Source organism: Acinonyx jubatus, chromosome A3 (assembly GCF_027475565.1).
Source record: "Acinonyx jubatus isolate Ajub_Pintada_27869175 chromosome A3, VMU_Ajub_asm_v1.0, whole genome shotgun sequence".
Lineage (NCBI taxonomy): Eukaryota > Metazoa > Chordata > Mammalia > Carnivora > Felidae > Acinonyx > Acinonyx jubatus.
In genome coordinates, this window is record NC_069388.1 from 72,391,677 (window position 1) to 72,412,254 (window position 20,578).

Consider the following 20,578-nt stretch of genomic DNA (forward strand, 5'->3'; position numbering starts at 1 on the left):
CCAGCCTCCTCTTCTTTCCTCAGAAGAAGGAGGAAACCCAGAGGATCTCTCCCCTCAGGGCTGCCCATTGATCAAAAGACAACGTTCCTACTACTGGGAACCATTCAGGATAAAATGCACAAACGTGGGCAAACTACAAAGGCTGTAGAAAGTGGACAGATTGCCCACAGACACTGTCCCAGTGACTTCCTTCCTAGTTGGCGTTTTAGAGCCCCTGTCACCTCGAGCTCCACGTGATAGGCTCAGCACACTTCCCCTCTCCTCAGCCCAGCCCGAGCTCTCAGGCGTGAGAAAACACTGTATGCACCAGCCTCTGGTGTTCTCCAGAACCCCCAGCTCAGACTTGCTTTAGTGTTGAGGATTAAATGAGGTAACACATAAGAAGCTATCTGAAATGTTTTAAAATATATATGCCAAATGGCAATAAGGTTTGTTGTCGTGTTTTTCTCCTTTTGCCTCACCCCCATGTGCTCCCAGCCCCAGGAAGCTGACCTCTGAGAAAGTCATCCTTCTGGGCACCCTCGCTGATGGTCTCCGGTTTGAACAACGGGAGACATCCAGCAGGAAAAGTGGTTCAGGGACCAAAATTCCCTTCTCCCCTTTGCCCTTTAGCCTCAGGGAGGTAATGGCTCCCAGGTGATGGAAGTCTCTGGGCACCTCCCTATTTGTTTCCTTAACTCTGCTTGCATCTCTGTTAATCTCTTAATAAAAGTTTTTCATTTGAGCCACCTGGGATAAATTGTTTTCCAATTTATCCTGATAACTGATAATCCTGATAAATCAGGCCCGTGACTGATAAACTCAGACACATCCACATCTGTGTCCAGTCAGCTCAAATGGCCACTCTTGTGTTCCTCCATCACTGGGAGCAGAGAAACCACAGTGTCCATTGATGGTTAAGCTGTCTTCAAGACAGAGCTTCCAAATTCCCAGCAAGGCGACCTTGCCCTTCCTTCCTCCTCCCGTCGTTCTAGCAGCACATTCTTATACAGCAGCTCGGCGTGGGCTGCCAGCAGTGTGACATCAGGATGGAAGAATACAGAGGCCTAAGAGGTTCTGCATTTTCTGGAATCTAATGATTCTGCTGATCCTCTGGTGTTTGGCAATAGCTCTTTCAATGTCGAGATGCTTAAATCACTTCTTTGTTCTTTCTGCTGTGTAACTAGGGCACCACTAGGAGTCTGGAGGAATTGCTGTTTGAGGTAGGTATTTTGGGGGTGGACAGGATGGTTTTTCCCCTTGTTTTGGAGGACTTAAACCATGCACTTGGAAGAAGGTCAAATTTGTTTGGGATTTTTCTCCTGCAGTAGGTTCACAGCTGATCCCTTCTTCTGTCCCTTAGTCTCTAACATTACTTCCCCCTCTCCCTCAAGATGGGTGTCTACTTTGCGAAACACAAGTCCTGCCTTCTTTTGCGTTTATCTCACTCTAACTCCCAAGTAGCTGTAAGCTTCACTGCCAAGTGTCTTCCATTACACATTTATTTATTAAAGGCCTGCCACGTGCCAGGTGAGATTAGGGAAATGGGGGATGATAGTGACCAAAGACAGGAGGTCCAGGACCTCACAGTCTAGCATAAGGCAAGGCTAGAAAAGGCTCAGGGAATTCAAAGAAAACCCGGGAAGGGGAAGCAATTGAGGATGGGGGCTCCCCCTGAGCTGTGCCTCCTGACGATGAGTGTTCTAGGGCAGGGATCGGGTTCACAGCTAGCCTATTTTCCACACCTCAGAGAACATGTGCTTCATCAATAAGTAACCACACCTGAGTTACTATGCAAATAAGCTCAGCTCTATTCTCTCAACAGCCAGGTTCACTTTTCCACTAGCCTCTTCTCTCCAGCTCCCAGACTCTGTGCTATCTTGACTCTGTGGCACTCATTTATCATGGCCTGTCATTACCGAATGAGACACCAAGCATGAAAAAAGACAGTTTGAAGGGTCTTATCTGGTCTCCCTCAGCCTGAGTCTGTTTGGCCAGTGTTTATCCTGGCCCAATCTCCTGCTTTTGCCAGAGAAACTACCAGCAGTGATAGCTAAATCCATTTAGATTAGGAAAAGGCAGAGAGAAAGGAAAAGCCAGCAGAATGAACCCAGCAGGGGAAACCAGTTTTGCTGCAGTGAACTAACTGCCTTGCGCATTTCAAATGCAGCTCAATGCTAGTCCTGGTTCACCTTCACTCACCTCACAGCCACAGGCGAAGTTCAGCTGCTAGGAACTTTGATTTCAATTCAGACTGATTTCCAAAATGTCCTGGGGATTCTAAACCTTCACTCCCCCAAACACTTCAGGGTAAGCCATAATGAATCCTACATCTTGCATTTATCTGAGAGAGGAGGTTCCAGCAGTCTATGCGAGGGAGACAGGAAGCAAAGACTAAATAGGAAATCTGCCATCCCTTTTTGTTCCCATTTCCTTTCATGAAAACCCTTCGAATCAAAAAGTCATTGGATGTGGGAGTTAGGAGAGATGTTGGGGATCGCTCAGGCCAACGGCCCCTCCTCATTTTAGAGAGCTAATGGAGAACACAGGCCGTGATCAAAATCCCAAAGCCGGTGGCTGAGCTAACCCCGGCTCCAGGCCAGCCTTCTGCTGGCTGCACAACTGCCCTGGGAATTCGTGCGCAAGGCACGGGCAGAGGGGGCCATGGGCCCACTCACGGAATAATGAAGAAACTCTGAAGAGGAAGAAATCAGCTGACTTTTAGTTCGCCATCCAGGCTGGCTGTCACGAGGCTAAAATTGGAAGCAGGTGAATCTGCCTGATGAGAGCTGAAGGAGGAAAGTGAGGAAGAGGGAGGGCGGGAGGCAATGAATATATTTCAGAACAAACAGAATCTGTGACTGCATTTACTCCGTGTTCTACGGTGGCCACAGTTGGCTCGGACAATATGTCCGAGGTAAGGGCAATATGTCCCTGCAACAGGGAAAACGCTTCTTGTATAAATAAAGGTCAAGGCAAGTCTCAGATGTGAGTAAAGGACAGGGGAAGCTGCTTGTGGTGATTGCAGTGATACGCCCCCAGATTTCCCTTCCAGAAGGAAGGATTTGTTCCCCCACATGTGAAGCGCTGCTAGAAGACTCCTGGCTGTCAGACCTCTTTGAGAGTGCCTGGGCCAAAGGAAGCTGCCCTGCCCAAGGTCCTGCCTTCTGGTGGCAGCCCCCAGCCAGGGACCCCACCACAAGAGTGTGAAGACCTGACCCTCTAGCCCCATCTGGGCACACCTTCCCAGCTTCAGAGCTTTCCTGGCAAGCTGAATTCTTTGTTGGGATTGCTTCAGGGCTTAACTTCTCCCCTGCCCATACTTTCTCCTCCTGCCTTCCACACTGTTGATACCAAAAACACTCCCTAGTGAACAGCAGCCTGCACATAGATCCCCATCTCAATCGGCTTCGGGGAGAACCCATATGGCAACACTGCTCATTAAATCAATATACAGAAGGCACAGTGAAAACCCTCCATCCACTGAATCTGATCAATAACCCATCTCTATGAAAGAACATTGCCCAAGTCCTGATTTAGAGAATGAAGTTAAGGCTCTGTAGGTTACAGGCTGTCACCTCACTGCTGACTGCAATGTGTGTATGGAGCCATTCAAGTGCCAGAGCAGTGAGACTGACAAGGCTATTCCTTCCCTTGTAGGACCACACCCTATCTGAGCCAGTCAGCCAGAAACAAGTCCAGGCAATTCTTAAAGACTTTTAAAGAAGATTCCAGAACCACCTCTGGCACCCTTTGTAAAGCTGATAAGCCTTATCAGAAATGTTCCCCTGAAATAAATTTAAATTCCTCACACCCATATTAATTTCTTTTTGTTATCTTAGGCAGAGGTAGAAAACACTGAGAAGCTTCTTTGTTTAGTGACCCTTTGGGATTCATCTCCAATCTTTTCTTCAAGGTGAATGACCCCATTCCCACTAGTTTTCCCACCAAAGATTCTGCTTTCAATCCTATTATCTCTATGGCTTTCTGTGAAAGCCACAAAAAACCCTCTTTCAAACCTTCATTTGAATGTTCGTCAGTTTAGGGGCAATGCCAATTTCTCACCTATTAGAGTTAATTTGATCATCCTCTGTGAAATATGGCACTCAGTACTTAACAATTCACCATCCATAAGCAAGCAAGGCACTTTCCTTAGATTTCCACTCTTCGAAGCAGACATTCCCACAGTCTGGAGATCCTAACAGAGCTTCTCACTGAAGAAGTAGGAAGACATCAAGAGATGAGAAGAAAAACATTAAACCTGAGGCCCCATAGTTCCTAAGAACCAAGAAACCACTGTGCCCCAGAGAACAGGAGGGAAGAGAGACTCTGCAGAACTTAGCCAGAGGCAGACATCTCATGTTTGACAGTAATGAACCTCTGCCTGTGAGAGAAATCTAAGCACATTAGTTACTTCCTTCTTGCCAAAACTCCGTGAGATATTTAGATTTCTGAGCTATGAATTGAAAGCGAAATAAGCCCTTTTTTGTTTCCCTGTGCTCACTTCAGGATGCTTACCAGATTTGCATGGTAAACAACAATTTATAAAGGAGTGCATTCGCTTATTTAGCTGTATCTCTGATCCTCTTTGCCAGAGCACAACCCAGTAATTATTATGTTTTAACTATGGATTGGTAGTTTTTATACTCTTTAGGAAAACTCAAACCAGTGATTTTCAACCATTTGGCAAGACCTATGGACATTTCTGTTAGTCATGACTGGTTGCGGGTGAGCAGGAAACTCTACCGACATCTAGTGGATAGAGGCCAGAATGCTGCTAACCATTCTAGAGAGCCCAGGATAGCCTCATACAACAAAGAATTATTTGGCCCAAAATGATGATAGTGCTGAGGTTGAGAAAAACTCTGACTCACAAATAATTCTGTGTCCTCCTAAATTTACTTACCTCTTCAGTAAGTTTCATGCATTGTTTCTCCTCCTCTGGCCTGGAGAAATTACAAGCTGCTTGACCAACAAGGTCACAGTCTTTCTGTTTTATTCTTTTTTTTTTCCTTGATGAAGGCAGAGCTAAGGAACAAAGACAAGTAAAACCCCAAATATAAGGTGAAAACAGCTTGATCTTGGCTCATGGACTACCTTCAAAAGCTATATGTTGTGTGGGTACCTTTGAACAAGCAGACCAAGTCAGAAAATAACAAGGAATTATCACCAAAAACCATAAGATACCTAGGAACAAACGTAACCAAAGAGGTAAAAGATATGTACTCTGAAAACTATGAAACACTACTGAAAGAAATGGAAAATGACACAAAGAAATGGAAAAACAGGGGCACCTGGGTGGCTCAGTCAGTTAAGTGTTCGACTTCAGCTCAGGTCATGATCTTGCGGTCTGTGAGTTGGAGCCCCGTGTCGGGCTCTGTGCTGACAGCGCGGAGCCTGGAGCCTGCTTCAGATTCTGTGTTTCCCATTCTCTCTGCACAACAACCCCCCCCCCCCCCCCCCCGCTGCCTAGCACTCTGTCTCTCTCTTAAAAATTAACATTAAAAAAATGTTTTTAAAGAAATGGGAAAACATTCCATGCTTAAGGATCAGAAGAAATGTGTATATATATATGTGTGTGCGTGCACACACACACAAACACACATACAATGGAATATTATTCAGCCATCCAAAAGAATGAAATCTTGCCATTTGCAACAATGTGGATGGAGCTAAAGTGTATTATGCTAAATGAAATAAGTCAGAGAAAGACAAGTACCATATGATTTCACTCATATATGGAATTTAAGAAACAAAACAAATGAACATGGTTGGGGGGGAAGAGAGAGGAAAACCAAGAAACAGACTCTTAACTATAGAGAACAAACTGATGGTTACCAGAGTGGACGTGGATGGGGGATGGGTTAAATATATGATAAGTATTAAGGAGGGCACTTGTGATGAGCACCAGGTGTTGTATAGAATCACTAAATTCTACATCTGAAACTAATATTACACTGTATGTTAACTAACTGGAATTTAAATAGAAACTTAATTAGAAAAATAACAAGGACTTCCCAGAATTACTTCCTAGATCAAGGTCTTATTCTGAGGCACAAAGAGATGCCTCTTGCTCTTAACTGTGTAATAATCTCATCTTCCCACTTTGAATCAAGGATTGAATACTATGTAAGCAGAATAATCAGGTACCCTCTTCACTTGATTTTGAAACCATCCCAATGATTTTGAGAAAACAGACTTCCACAATATGGCTATAAATTGACCAGCCCGGGCTGTTTCTGTGTATACATTTCTTACTTTTCTGAAGAATAGATTGAACATGTTAAAAATTTTTGAAGGTAAAATTATGATATAGGCAACAGTTTTGCAGGCAGCCTATGCTACAACCTAGAGTAGCACAAACAGAAAAGTCAGCCAAGTCATGAGGGCCCAGTCAAACATATAACAGTGTGGGATCACTGCACAATGGGCAGGATCCTATTACAATATGGCCTTTGAAATGTCTTGAAAAGAAATCCTATGTCTAGAAAACAAAGCCCTTATTTCCAGGCCCCAACTCACCCCACTCATCCCACCCTAATCCCTGCTTCAACTGAATGAAAAAAGGTCAAAAACAGAAAAGGTGCTAGGATTTTATAACATTTTAATACAGAGTAACTTTTTTTTTCTTTAAAGGGCCATCTTCTAGGGGTGCCTCGGTGGTTCAGTCAGTTAAGTGTCCTACTTTGGCTCAGGTAACGATCACGGTTAATTGGTTCAAGTCCCACATCAAACTCTGTGCTCACAGCTCAGAGCCTACAGCCTGCTTCAGATCTGTGTCTCCTTCTCTCTCTGCCCTCCCCTGCTCTCACTCTATCTCTCTCTCTCTGCTCTCTCTCAAGAATAAACATTATAAATAAATAAATAAATAAACTTAAAAAAAATAATAAAGGGCCATCTTCTTCAAAATGCAAATCCCCCCAAGAATGGTTTTCAAGGAGGATTCTGGGAAGGGTAAAAAGCACCAGGAATCTATCTTTCCACCTAATCAACAATTGCTCTGGCAGAATCTGTCTGACAGTCTAACTCTTTGGGGACTCTAGAATCTACTGAAGGCTTATAACTTCCAGGGGAAGACTTTAACAGTAAATTGGTTACTTTGAGTCAATTTCAGTTATAGTACAGTAGCAACTAGCCCTCTCACATCCCCAGTCCCAAAGCAGGCAGCTGTGCACCTTTTCCTGGAGAGTGTGCACAGATTGCAGAATCCAGGTGGGTAAAAAAGGATATATCTTCCAAATATAGGGTATCTGTTCTCTGATTACTGATTGCTGCTTCTGATCTCAGAGATGCCAACAAAGAGGAAGTTGGCCATTGTTGTTGCACTTCCCTCCATTGTTGCAAGCTTCTCCCCCTTCCAGCTGAAGTAACTTCCAGAGGATTGAAAGGGTCAGTATTCTCTTTTTTCCTCCCTCCATTTTTCTCATTTTCCCTTTTTGGGAAGCAGACATGAAAGAGTAGGATGTTCAAAAGCAACTCCATATAAAGGGAAAATTAGAAAGTCATCATGCACACCCAGGGAAAGGTGCAGGCTCAGAAAAGACTTGAGAAGATATTAAGTTTACACCTCAGGTTCTTGGCACAGAGACAGTGTACAACAACCAAAAACCCCAAAACAATAAACAAAAACTATAAAGCCTTAGGGAAGGGAGAGAATCTGATATCCAGAGTTACCACATTATTAGATTCAAATGTCCAGTTTTCAACAACAACAAAAAAAATCACAAAGCATATTTAAAAAAAAAAGCAAAGTATGGTCCATTTAAAGGAAGAAACAAATCGACAGAAACTGTCCCTGAAAAGAACTGATAGCAGATCTACTAGACAAGGACTTTAATACCACTGTCTTAAAGATATTCAAAGAACTAAAGAAAGATTTGAAGAAAGTAAAGAAAATGATGCCTGAACAAAATGGAAATATCAATGAAGAGATAGAAAAACTAAAAAGAGGAGCACCTGGGTGGCTCAATTTGTTAAGCATCTGACTTTTGACTTCAGCTCAGGTCATGTTCACAGTTATGTTATCTAGCCCCATGTCAGGCTCTTTGCTGGGCGTGAAACCTGCTTAAGATTCTCCCTCTCTCTCTGCCCCTCTCCCCAACTCCTGCTCACTCTTGCTCTCTCAGCAGAAGAAAGAACCAACAAACTTGATGGTGGGAAAACAGAAATTATTAAGTCTGAGGAACAGAAAGGAAAAAAAAATAAAAGTGACCAGAACGTAAGGGACCTGTGGAATACCATTAAAGTGGAACAACATATGCATCATGTGAGTCCCAGAAGAAGAAGAGATAAAGAAGCCAAGAGAATATATGAAGAATTAATGGCTGAAAACTTCCTAAATGTGTTGAAAGATATGAAATAAATATCCTAAGAAGACCATGAACTCCAAGTAAGATGAACTCAAAGAGACCCACACTAAAACATATTATTATTAAATTTCAAAAAACAAAACCAAAGAGAGAATCTTGAAAGCCACAAGAGAAAAAGGACTTGTCATATACAAGGGGTCTTCAATAAGATTATCAGCAAATTTTTCATCAGAAAACTTGGAGACCAGAAGGCAGTGCTATTCAAAGTGTTAAAAGAAAAAAACTGTCAACCAAGATTCTATATCCAACAAAATTAACCTTCAAGAATGAGGGAGAAATTAAGACTTTCCCAGATAGGGGTGCCTGGGTGGCTCAGTTGAATGTCCAACTTTGGCTCAGGTCATAGTCTCACAGTTCATAAGTTTGAGCCCCACATTGGGCTCCATGCTGTAAGCCCAGAGCCCACTTTGAATCTTCTGTCTCCCTCTCTCTTTGCCCCTCTCGCACTCACACTCTCTATCAAAAATAAAAATAAACATTAAAGAAAAAAAGAGTTTCCCAGGTAAACAAAAGCTGAGGGAGTTCATTACCACTAGGCCTACCCTGAAAGAAATGCTCAAGGGAGTACTGCAAGATAAAATAAAAGAACACTAGTCAGTAACTTGAAGGCTTATGACAAAATAAAGATCTCAATAAAGGTAAATACATAGGCAATTATAAGAGTTATTATTACTGTAACAATGGTTTGTAACTCTACCTTTTGTTATCCACATGAATTAAGAGAATAATACATTTTCTAAAAATTATTAGTCTAAAAGCTAACATTATTGTAACTTTGGTTGTAACTCTAATTTTGTTTTCTGATTAATGCATTTACACGAATTAGTTTATGGTTTGTGGCACACAATGTTCAAAGATGTAATTTTGTGACATCAACTATGTGGGAAGGGGACAGAGCTGTTACAGGAGCAGGGTTTGTTTGTTTGTTTTAATTTAGTAAAATACACATAACAAAATTTACCATCTTAACCATCTTTATGTGTCCAATTCATTGGTGCTAAATACATTCATAATGTGCTACCATTACCACCATCCATCCCCCTAATTCTTTCATCCTGTAAAACTGAAACTCTATACCCATTAAACAATAAATCCCTGTTCTCCCCTCCCCTTGACTCCTGGAAACTAACATCACACTTTCTTTTTTTATTATTTTTGACTACTCTAAGTACCTCCTACAAATGGAATCATACAGTATTTGTCTTTTTGTGACTGTGATGTTATGTTCAGGAACTGATCAGTTTAAGTCCTCACCCCAGAGAAGCTGGGCAAAAATAAAATAGCATACAGCCTTTACAAGCAGACTGTTTGTTCTCTGGACTGGTCAAGGCTTGCAATTCAAAACCCATGATTTTTAACCCATAAATGCTTAGATCTTTAAGCAAGTTGGCAGAGATCTTTGAAAATTCTATCCCATTGGTGGGCACTGTTTCCAAAATGTACATTCTCAGGTTGATTCTGTACTTTCAACCTGTGTGAGCATGTGTGTGGTGAAGAAATGGATGAGGGTTTGTTACTAGACATGTTGATCTGTATATAACCAAAGAGTTTAAGGCTGATATATACTTCTTGTTAAGCACAAATTCAACTTAAGCTGGCTCTGTATGACCTGATGCAAGAACACAAGGTAACAGAATATAATTCCTTAGATGAAAAAGGCAGAGGCTCCTCAGTGGCCTTAACACATCAACACATGTGGGAGCTTGATGGTAGAGTATTAACTCAATGGAGGACTGAAAACATTTGGTGGTAATTATTCCCATGGGCAGTTTGAAAATACAACATGATAATGGCAGCCTCGCAGCCACAATGGAATTTATACTAAAGAGCCAACTAAATAGAAACAGGGATCAATTTAGGAAAATCTTCAAAATGTATCTTAATAGCCTCTTTTTTAAAAACAGTAATACTGCCTTTTTTGTTTTTGTTTTTTACCATCCTATGGCAATGCAATTGAGGGAGGATACTGACAGATTCATTATTTAGCATGGGAGAAAAGGGCATCAAAATTACTTAAGGAGTATGTGTCTTTTCCTCCTTTTACATACAAATTACATCTGTGCTACTTTCCAAGTTCCTCTGCATTAGAAATTAAAATGGCCTCTATTCTAGACCAGCAATACATATAATAGCTCTAACTTTTAGGTTAAAGAATCCTGCCTTCTATAACCAGGGCATCAGTACATTAGGCATTCTGCAGCAGCTTTTCCTCAATAAGGAAACATGGTAGCTCTTTACTTCCTTTATCTACTCAAAAAGCTTCATTTAAAATTAATGGAAACAAGAAATTCAATCTGGCCTCCCGAGTTTAGGAAAGAGGTTTCAAATTGGAGGCCTACAGGTAAAGTTTGGTCTATAGATGTGTTTTGTTTGGCCTACATAGTACCCTGAAAATCAGGACTGCTCATATCAAATCTACATTGCCAATTTCTGATAGGGTAATTCTGAGTCCATAATCCTGCATGACAAAAATTAGCTGGAATTTACCATAATCCCTTTCAAAAAGTCACCAGATCTTTCTATGCCTAGTTGTGAAATGCCTTACTAATATATAGTAGTACCTGGCTTCTATAGATACTTGAGTGACCTTCAGTCTGGAGTCTAAAACATCGAGGAGAGATTGACACAGATTCCAAGACCTGTAGGGTACCTGTAGATAATTGACCTTACAAAAAAAAAAAAAAAAACAAGAAGAAATTGCTACATAAATAATAGTACCTTTATTAGTTATCTAATTTTTTTTTCAAGAACTCAACAAATTGTAACTACTAGCAAATTGACAACTTTATATGTTCAGTAGTGCAACTCTAGTTCAACTTTGTTAAAATGCTATTTTTCCCCATGAAACTAATATTACACTATATTTTAACTAACTGGAATTTTTAAAACATGCTGTCTTCTTCCAAGAAGGAATGGAAGAAATTTCTATGAAATAGAGAAAGTTCAAGAAAATAACCAATGAGGCTGTTACTTTGATTTTTAACTCATGCTTTAGCAGTCTAATAAAATTGAAGGCTACTAAAAAGTAATATTTTCATCTGTCAAGATTAAAAAAGTGATTAGATACAGTGATTATTTCTTAACTAATCCAGGATTTAGAAAAAGTCCTAAATGTTAAGAAAACTTTTCATTAGATTAAATTTTTGTTTTAGAAAACCTCTAAGCCTTTCCAAACAAATAAAAATAATGGAAATTCATTTTGATAAATGCTTAACCACAATAATTAAACAGAAATGCAAATACATGTTAGTACAATGAAATATTTCTGACTCTGGAAGAAACATTTTCCTCTCTTTCATTGGTATGGCAGAAAGAACACCTAACTTGGGGCGCCTGGGTGGCGCAGTCGGTTAAGCGTCCGACTTCAGCCAGGTCATGATCTCGCGGTCCGTGGGTTCGAGCCCCGCGTCAGGCTCTGGGCTGATGGCTCAGAGCCTGGAGCCTGTTTCTGATTCTGTGTCTCCCTCTCTCTCTGCCCCTCCCCCATTCATGCTCTGTCTCTCTCTGTCCCAAAAATAAATAAACGTTGAAAAAAAAAAAAAAGAAAGAAAGAAAGAACACCTAACTTGAAGTCAAAGATTAGTTTATCGAGACCCTTGCTATGTGATCTTCAGCATATCGCTTTGCCTTCTGGTCCCTTTCTTTTGCCTATAAAAATGGGGATCATAATCTCTATTTCATAAAATTGTTGTAAGGATTTTAATGAGAATATATATCAAAATAGTTATCACAGTGTCTGGCACAGAGAGCACTTAAAACATTTGTGTTCCTCTTCTCTTCCACAGGAGGTCTACACACCACTACTGGGGCTGCCACCACGTCTCTAGTGATCCCTGAGAAGTTCCAGCACATTTTGCAAGTGCCCAACACCAATATCAATGGGTGGTGGAAAGTAACCTTTGCCATCACTGCAATTAAGGGTGTGGGGCAAAGATATGCTCATGTGGTGATGAGGAAAGCAGACAATGATCTCACCAAGAGGACAGGAGAGCTCACTGAGGATGAGGTGGAATGTGTAGTCCCTATTATGCAGAATCCATGCCAGTGTAAGTTCCCAGACTGGTTTTTGAATAGACAAAAAGACGTGAAGGATAGAAACTACAGCCAGGTCCTGGCCGATGGTCTGGACAACAAACTTTGCGAAGACCTGGAACAACTGAAGATTTGGGCCTACAGAAGGCTGGCACCACTTCTGGGGACTTCATGTCCAAGGCCAGCACACCAAGACCACAGACCACCGTGGCGGCGCCATGGGTGTGTCCAAGAAGAAATAAATCTGTAGGCCTTGTCTGTTAATTGTTTATACGCCTATAAAAAATTTTCTGTTCTTTTCATACATGGGAGGCGAATGCGTTCCCCATGTAAAAAATGAAAAAGCCATGCGGGATGAATAGGCAAAGCACTGAGGATTTTTAGGGCAGTGAAACTATTCTGATACTTGTCATTATAAATTTGTCCAAACCCATAGAACGTACACCAAGAGTGCACCCTCATGTAAACTATGGACAGGGTGATAATGATGTGTCACTCGAGGTTCATCAAATGTAACAAATGTATCACTCTAGTGGGGGATACTGATAATGGGGGAGGTTGTGCATGTGTGGGGGCATGGGGATATATGGAAAATCTATGTATCTTCTGCTCAATAATGCTGTGAATCTAAAACTGCTCAAAACAAAATCGAGTTTTTTTAGAGCCATGGGTTTAGAAAAATGACTAATCTTGAATATTTTTAACCAAATGTAGAATTTCTATTATAGCTATTTCAATATAGCTGTCAGAGAATAATGTTATAAATCAAACATTAATGTGGTGCTGACCCTGAAAATTATGGCTACTAGTATGACTCAATATACAACCTAAAAACAAAGCAGGAATCTAACAACAATGCACACATATGTTCGTGTACAAGACACGTATAAGAATGTTCGTGGGAGCACTATGTGTATTAGCCCTATGCTGGAAACAACTTACATGTCCATCCCTGCTACAACTGTGGTGTACTTATATAATGGAATAATAAGCAGCTTTGAGAATGATTAATTGCAAACACACATGGTGGAAAAAATCTCACAAAAATAATAAAGGGCAAAAGAACCAAACACACAGAAAAATTCATTATGATTTCTTTTATATATAATTCAAAATCAGGTAAAACTTACTTATGATATGGGAAGTCAGAATAGAGGCTATCTTTGGGAGGGGATCATAGTGACTAGAAGGGCCTTCTTGGATTACAGCAGTATTCTGTTTCTTCACTTTGGAGGTATACAACGTGTTCACTTTGTGAAAAATTATTGAGCTCTAGAGTTATAATTTGTGCATTTTTCAGGATGTATTATTGGGTATATGTATGTTTATATATCAATAAGATTTACCATAAATAAATAAAGCAACAGTAAATTCACAACACGAACATTAAATATGGGAGGTACTAGGTCCAGCCTGGTATTTATTCATGCAACTATTTATTGAAATTTACTTTGTACCCAGTACTGTTTGATTTTGGTGATACAGTGGTAAATGTTATAGGCTGAATTGTGTCTTCCCAAAATCCCCATGTTGCAGCCCAAACACCTAGTACCTCATAATGTGACCTTGTTAGGAGACAGGGTCTTTACAGAGGTAATCAAGTAAAATGAGGTCATTAGGGGGGCCCTACTCCAATATGACAGGTGTCCTTAAGAGGAAATTTGGACACAGACACAGGCATAAAGGGAAGATGACATAAAGACAGAGGAAGATGGCCACCCATAAGTCAAGAAGAGAGGCAGAGATCTGGAACAGATTCTTCCCTCACAAGCTTTCTAAGGAACCAGCCCTGCCAACACCTGGATCTCCTCAACTTGTAGCCTTCAGAACTGTGAGACAATCCATTTCTGTTGGTTAAAACACTCTGTAGTACTTTGTTTCAGCAGCCCTAGAAAACAAATACAGTTAACCCTAGCTCATTTCCCATACCCTCAAAAGGTACTGTCCTTGCCATCAATTACAGTACTGTTCCCAACTACAACGATGATAACTGCAATAAAGGGAAAATTCGCCTAATTGAGAAAGTCATGAAAGGCTTCCCTGAAGAAGTTTTAACTAAGCTAAAACCTGAAGTAAAAAAAATATATTTTTATTTATTTATTTACTTAAATTTTTTTATTTTATTTATTTATTTATTTATTTATTTGAGAAAGAAATACAGAGTGTGTGTGGGGGAGGGGCAGAGAGCTGTCAGCACAGAGCCCCATGCAGGGCTTGAGCCCATGAACCATGAGATCATGACCTGAGCTGAAGTCAGATGCTTAACTGACTAAGCCACTCAGGCATCCCTAAAAGAAATTACTGACTAGGTAAAAAGAAAGGGACAAGGCTTCCAGGTAAAAGAAACAGCATATTTTAAAACCCTTTATGTAGAGACCACTTTTAGGCAAACAGGCTTGAGCAGCATAATGTAGAAAGGGCCCACAGCAAACCCCTGGCTGAATACAGACAGGGCCATCAGGAGACTCACCTCAAAATATCTATAGGCCTTAACTGATGAATGGGCTACTTACAACCAGCAGTTACCAAAAAGGGAAAAATTCCATACTTTCCCATCTCACCTCACCTTCCAGCTTTAAATACAGCACCGCTCCCCCGTCAACTGGCTCGTTGCACCCTGCCTTTCCTCTGCTGTCCTGCCTGCTGCTCTTTTGCAGTGTATTCAATAAACTTCTATCTCCTTTGTTCTGCCTCGAATGAATCCTCTCACCTCCCCCACCAACGGCTTCCACCCGATGGTCACCCCCCATCTGGGAGCCCCCATTCGATCAGGGGAGACACGTTTTTTTCTTTTAACTTTTTTAATGCTTTATTTTATTTTTGAGAGAGAGAGAGCAGCGGAGGGGCAGACAGAATCCGAAGCAGGCTCCAGGCTCTGACTTGTCAGTACAGAGACAGATGCGGGGCCCCAACCCATGAACCGTGAGATCATGACCTGAGCCAAAGTTGGACGCTTAACTGACTGAGCTACCCAGGCACCCCAGAAGAGACACACATTTAATCACCACACATTACAGGAGGAACAAAAAGAAAGCACACATCTGGGTGAAGAAAGTGAGGAGTACAGTAGGAAAGAGGCTAGAGAGGCAGCTGGAATCCTGATCATGCAGGCCATGTTAAGGATTTTGGACTTTATCTCAGGAGGCACTGAGACGACCAAACACTTAGTGCATCATGATATGATAGGGTATGAAGTACTCAACATACTTGTGAGTATTCTTGTCAAAATAGCTGAACCTAAATCTAGTCAAGTCTTTATTATTTTTATTTATTTAATTTTTTTAACGTTTATTTTTGAGACAGAGAGAGACAGAGCATGAACGGGGGAGGGTCAGAGAGAGGGAGACACAGAACCTGAAACAGGCTCCAGGCTCTGAGCTGTCAGCACAGAGCCTGATGCGGGGCTCAAACTCACGGACCGCGAGATCATGACCTGAGCCAAAGTCGGCCGCTTAACCGACTGAGCCACTCAGGTGCCCCTATTATTTTTTTTAATATATGAAATTTATTGTCAAATTGGTTTCCATCAACACCCAGTACTCATCCCAAAAGATGCCCTCTTCAATACCCATCACCCACCCTTTCTCCCTCCCACCCCCCCAAAACAGTTTGTTCTCAGTTTTTAAGAGTCTCTTATGCTTTAGCTCTCTCCCACTCTTCTTTTTTTTTTCCTTCCCCTCCCCCATGGGTTTCTGTTAAGTTTCTCAGGATCCACATAAGAGTGAAACCATATGGTATGTCTTTCTCTGTATGGCTTATTTCACTTAGCATCACACTCTCCAGTTCCATCCACGTTGCTACAAAAGGCCATATTTCATTCTTTCTCATTGCCACGTAGTACTCCATTGTGGATATAAACCACAATTTCTTTATCCATTCATCGGTTGATGGACATTTAGGCTCTTTCCATAATTTGGCTATTGTTGAGAGTGTTGCTATAAACATTGGGGTACAAGTGCCCCTATGCATCAGTACTCCTGTATCCCTTGGGTAAATTCCTAGCAGTGCTACTGCTGGGTCATAGGGTAGGTCTATTTTTAACTTTTTGAGGAATCTCCACACTGTTTTCCAGAGCAGCGGCACCAGTTTGCATTCCCACCAACAGTGCAAGAGGGTTCCCGTTTCTCCACATCCTCTCCAGCATCTATAGTCTCCTGATTTGTTCATTTTGGCCACTCTGACTGGCGTGAGGTGATATCTGAGTGTGGTTTTTATTTGTATTTCCCTGATGAGGAGCGACATTGAGCATCTTTTAATGTGCCTGTTGGCCATCCGGATGTCTTCTTTAGAGAAGTGTCTATTCATGTTTTCTGCCCATTCCTTCGCTGGATTATTTGTGGAGTTTGGTGAGCTCTTTACAGATTTTGGATACTAGCCCTTTGTCCCATATATCATTTGCAAATATCTTTTCCCATTCCATCGGTTGCCTTTTAGTTTTCTTTACTTGTTTCCTTTGCTGGGCAGAAGCTTTTTATCTTCATGAGGTCCCAATAGTTCATTTTTGCTTTTAATTCCCTTGCCTTTGGGGATGTGTCAAGTAAGAAATTGCTGTGGCTGAGGTCAGAGAGGTCTTTTCTTGCTTTCTCCTCTAGGGTTTTGATGGTTTCCTGTCTCACATTCAGGTCCTTTATCCATTTTCAGTTTATTTTTGTGAATGGTATGAGAAAGTGGTCTACTTTCATTCTTCTGCATGTTGCTCTCCAGTTCTCCCAGCACCATTTGTTAAAGAGACTGTCTTTTTTCCATTGGATATTCTTTCCTGCTTTGTCAAAGATTAGTTGGCCATACTTTTGTGGGTCTAGTTCTGGGGTTTCTATTGTATCCCGTTGGTCTATGTGTCTGTTTTTGTGACAATACCATGCTGTCTTGATGATTACAGCTTTGTAGAGGCTCAAGTCTGAGATCGTGATGCCTCCCTCTTTGGTCTTCTTCAAAATTACTTTGGCTATTCGGGGACTTTTGTGGTTCCATATGAATTTTAGGACTGCTTGTTCTAGCTTCGAGAAGAATGCTGGTGCAATTTTGATTGGGATTGCATTGAATGTGTAGATAGCTTTGGGTAGTATTGACATTTTGACAATATTTATTCTTCCAACCCATGGGCACGGAATGTTTTTCCATTTCTTTATATCTTCTTCAATTTCCTTCATAAACTTTCTATAGTTTTAAGCATACAATCTTTTACATCTTTGGTTAGGTTTATTCCTAGGTATTTTATGCTTCTGGGTGCAATTGTGAATGGGATCAGTTTCTTTGTCTTTCTGTTGCTTCATTATTAGTGTATAAGAATGCAACTGATTTCTGTACATTGATTTTGTATCCTGCGACTTTGCTGAATTCATGTATCAGTTCTAGCAGACTTTTGGTGGAGTCTGTCAGATTTTCCATGTATAATATCATGTCATCTGCAAAAAGTGAAAGCTTAACTTCATCTTTGCCAATTTTGATGCCTTTGATTTCCTTTTGTTGTCTGATTGCTGATGCTAGAACTTCCAACACTATGTTAAACAACAGCGGTGAGAGTGGACATCCCTGTCGTGTTCCTGATCTCAGGGGGAAAGCTCTGTTTTTCCCCATTGAGAATGATGTTAGCTGTGGGCTTTTCATAAATGGCTTTTATGATGTTTAAGCATGTTCCTTCTATCCCAACTTTCTCGAGGGCTTTTATTAAGAAAGTTGCTGAATTTTGTCAAAGGCCTTTTCTGCATTGATTGACAGGATCATATGGTTATCTTTTCTTTTATTAATGTGATGTATCATGTTGATTGATTTGTGAATGTTGAACCAGCCCTGCATCCCAGGAATGAATCCCACTTGATCATGGTGAATAATTCTTTTTATATGCTGTTGAATTCGATTTGCTAGTATCTTATTGAGAATTTTTGCATCCATATTCATCAGGGGTATTGGCCTGTAGTTCTCTTTTTTTACTGTGTCTCTGCCTGGTTTAGGAATCAAAGTAATGCTGGCTTCATAGAATGAGTCTGGAAGTTTTCCTTCCCTTTCTATTTTTTGGAACAGCTTGAGAAAGATAGGTATTATCTCTGTTTTAAACGTCTGGTAGAACTCCCCTGGGAAGCCATCTGGTCCTGGACTCTTATTTGTTGAGAGATTTTTGATAACTGATTCAATTTCTTCACTGGTTATGGGTCTGTTCAAGCTTTCTATTTCCTCCTGATTGAGTTTTGGAAGTGTGTGGGTGTTTAAGAATTTGTCCATTTCTTCCAGGTTGTCCAGTTTGTTGACATATAATTTTTCATAGTATTCCCTGATAATTGCTTGTATCTCTGAGGGATTGGTTGTAATAATTCCATTTTCATTCATGATTTTATCTATTTGGGTCATCTCCCTTTTCTTTTTGAGAAGCCTGGCTAGAGGTTTATCAATTTTGTTTATTTTTTCAAAAAACCAACTCTTGGTTTCATTGATCTGCTCTACAGTTTTTTTTAGATTCTATATTGTTTATTTCTGCTCTAATCTTTATTATTTCTCTTCTTCTGCTAGGTTTAGGGTGTCTTTGCTGTTCTGCTTCTATTTCCTTTAGGTGTGCTGTTAGGTTTTGTATTTGGGATTTTTCTTGTTTCTTGAGATAGGCCTGGATTGCAATGTATTTTCCTCTCAGGACTGCCTTCGCTGCATCCCAAAGCGTTTGGATTGTTGTATTTTCATTTTCATTTGTTTCCATATATTTTTTAATTTCTTCTCTAATTGCCTGGTTGACCCACTCATTCTTTAGTAGGGTGTTCTTTAACCTCCATGCTTTTGGAGGTTTTGCAGACTTTTTCTTGTGGTTGATTTCAAGCTTCATAGCATTGTGGTCTGAAAGTATGCATGGTATGATCTCAATTCTTGTATACTTATGAAGGACTGTTTTGTGACCCAGTATGTGATCTATCTTGGAGAATGTTTCATGTGCACTCGAGAAGAAAGTATATTCTGTTGCTTTGGGATGCAGAGTTCTAAGTATATCTGTCAAGTCCATCTGATCCAATGTATCATTCAGGGCCCTTGTTTTTTTATTGACCATGTGTCTAGATGATCTATCCATTGTTGTAAGTGAAGTATTAAAGTCCCCTGCAATTACTTATCAGTAAGAAGTAATCTTATCAGTAAGGTTGCTTGTGTTTGTGAGTAATTGTTTTATATATTTGGGGGCTCCCGTATTCGGCGCATATATATTTATAATTGTTAGCTCTTCTTGATGGATACACCCTGTAATTATTACATAATGCCCTTCTTCATCTGTTACAGCCTTTAATTTAAAGTCTAGTTTGTCTGATATAAGTATGGCTACTCCAGCTTTCCTTTGACTTCCAGTAGCATGATAAATAGTTCTCCATCCCCTCACTTTCAATCTGAAGGCGTCCGCAGGTCTAAAATGAGTCTCTTGTAGACAGCAAATAGATAGGTCTTGGTTTTTTTTGTCCATTCTGATACCCTATGTCCTTTGGATGGTGCATTTAGTCCATTTACATTCAGTGTTATTATAGAAAAATATGGGTTTAGAGTCATTGTGATGTCTGTAGGTTCCATGCTTGTAGCGACGTCTCTGGTACTTTGTCTCACAGGATCCCCTTAGGATCTCTTGTAGGGCTGGTTTAGTGGTGATGAATTCCTTCAGTTTTTGTTTGTTTGGGAAGACCTTTATCTTTCCTTTTATTCTAAATGACAGATTTGCTGGATAAAGGATTCTTGGCTGTATATTTTTTTTCTGTTCATCACATTGAAGATTTCCTGCCATTCCTTTCTGGCCTGCCAAGTTTCAGTAGAGAGATCAGTCACGAGTCTTATCAGTCTCCCTTTATACGTTAGAGCACGTTTATCCCTAGCTGCTTTCAGAATTTTCTTTATCCTCGCATTTTGCCAGTTTCACTATGATATGTCGTGCAGAAGATTGATTCAAGTTACATCTGAAGGGAGTTATCTGTGCCTCTTGGATTTCAATGCCTTTTTCCTTCCCCAGATCAGGGAAGTTCTCAGCTATTATTTCTTCAAGTACACCTTCAGCACCTTTCCCTCTCTCTTCCTCCTCTGGAATACGAATTATGCGTAGATTATTTCTCTGTAGTGCATCACTTAGTTCTCTAATTTTCCCCTCATACTCCTGGATTTTTTAATCTTTTTCTCAGCTTCTTTTCACCTATTCCCTCCTCTTCCTCTTCAATCCGAGCTATAGTCGCCTCCATTTTATTTTGCAG

General features: G+C 40.6%; 1 protein-coding gene and 1 pseudogene across 1 annotated transcript in view; one reads left to right on the forward strand and one right to left on the reverse strand.

The window, feature by feature from the left end:
* The first annotated feature begins 365 nt into the window (after window positions 1-365).
* Window positions 366-12,622, forward strand: LOC128311386 (40S ribosomal protein S18-like; annotated as a pseudogene).
* An 886-nt stretch (window positions 12,623-13,508) lies between these two features.
* Window positions 13,509-20,578, reverse strand: part of CLHC1 (clathrin heavy chain linker domain containing 1) — a 51,030-nt gene continuing 43,960 nt past the window's right edge. The window contains exon 12 of the mRNA XM_053200613.1: window positions 13,509-14,268. Coding sequence (XP_053056588.1) covers window positions 14,204-14,268 — 65 coding nt within the window. The 3' untranslated portion in view covers window positions 13,509-14,203. The remainder of the gene's footprint in view (window positions 14,269-20,578) is intronic.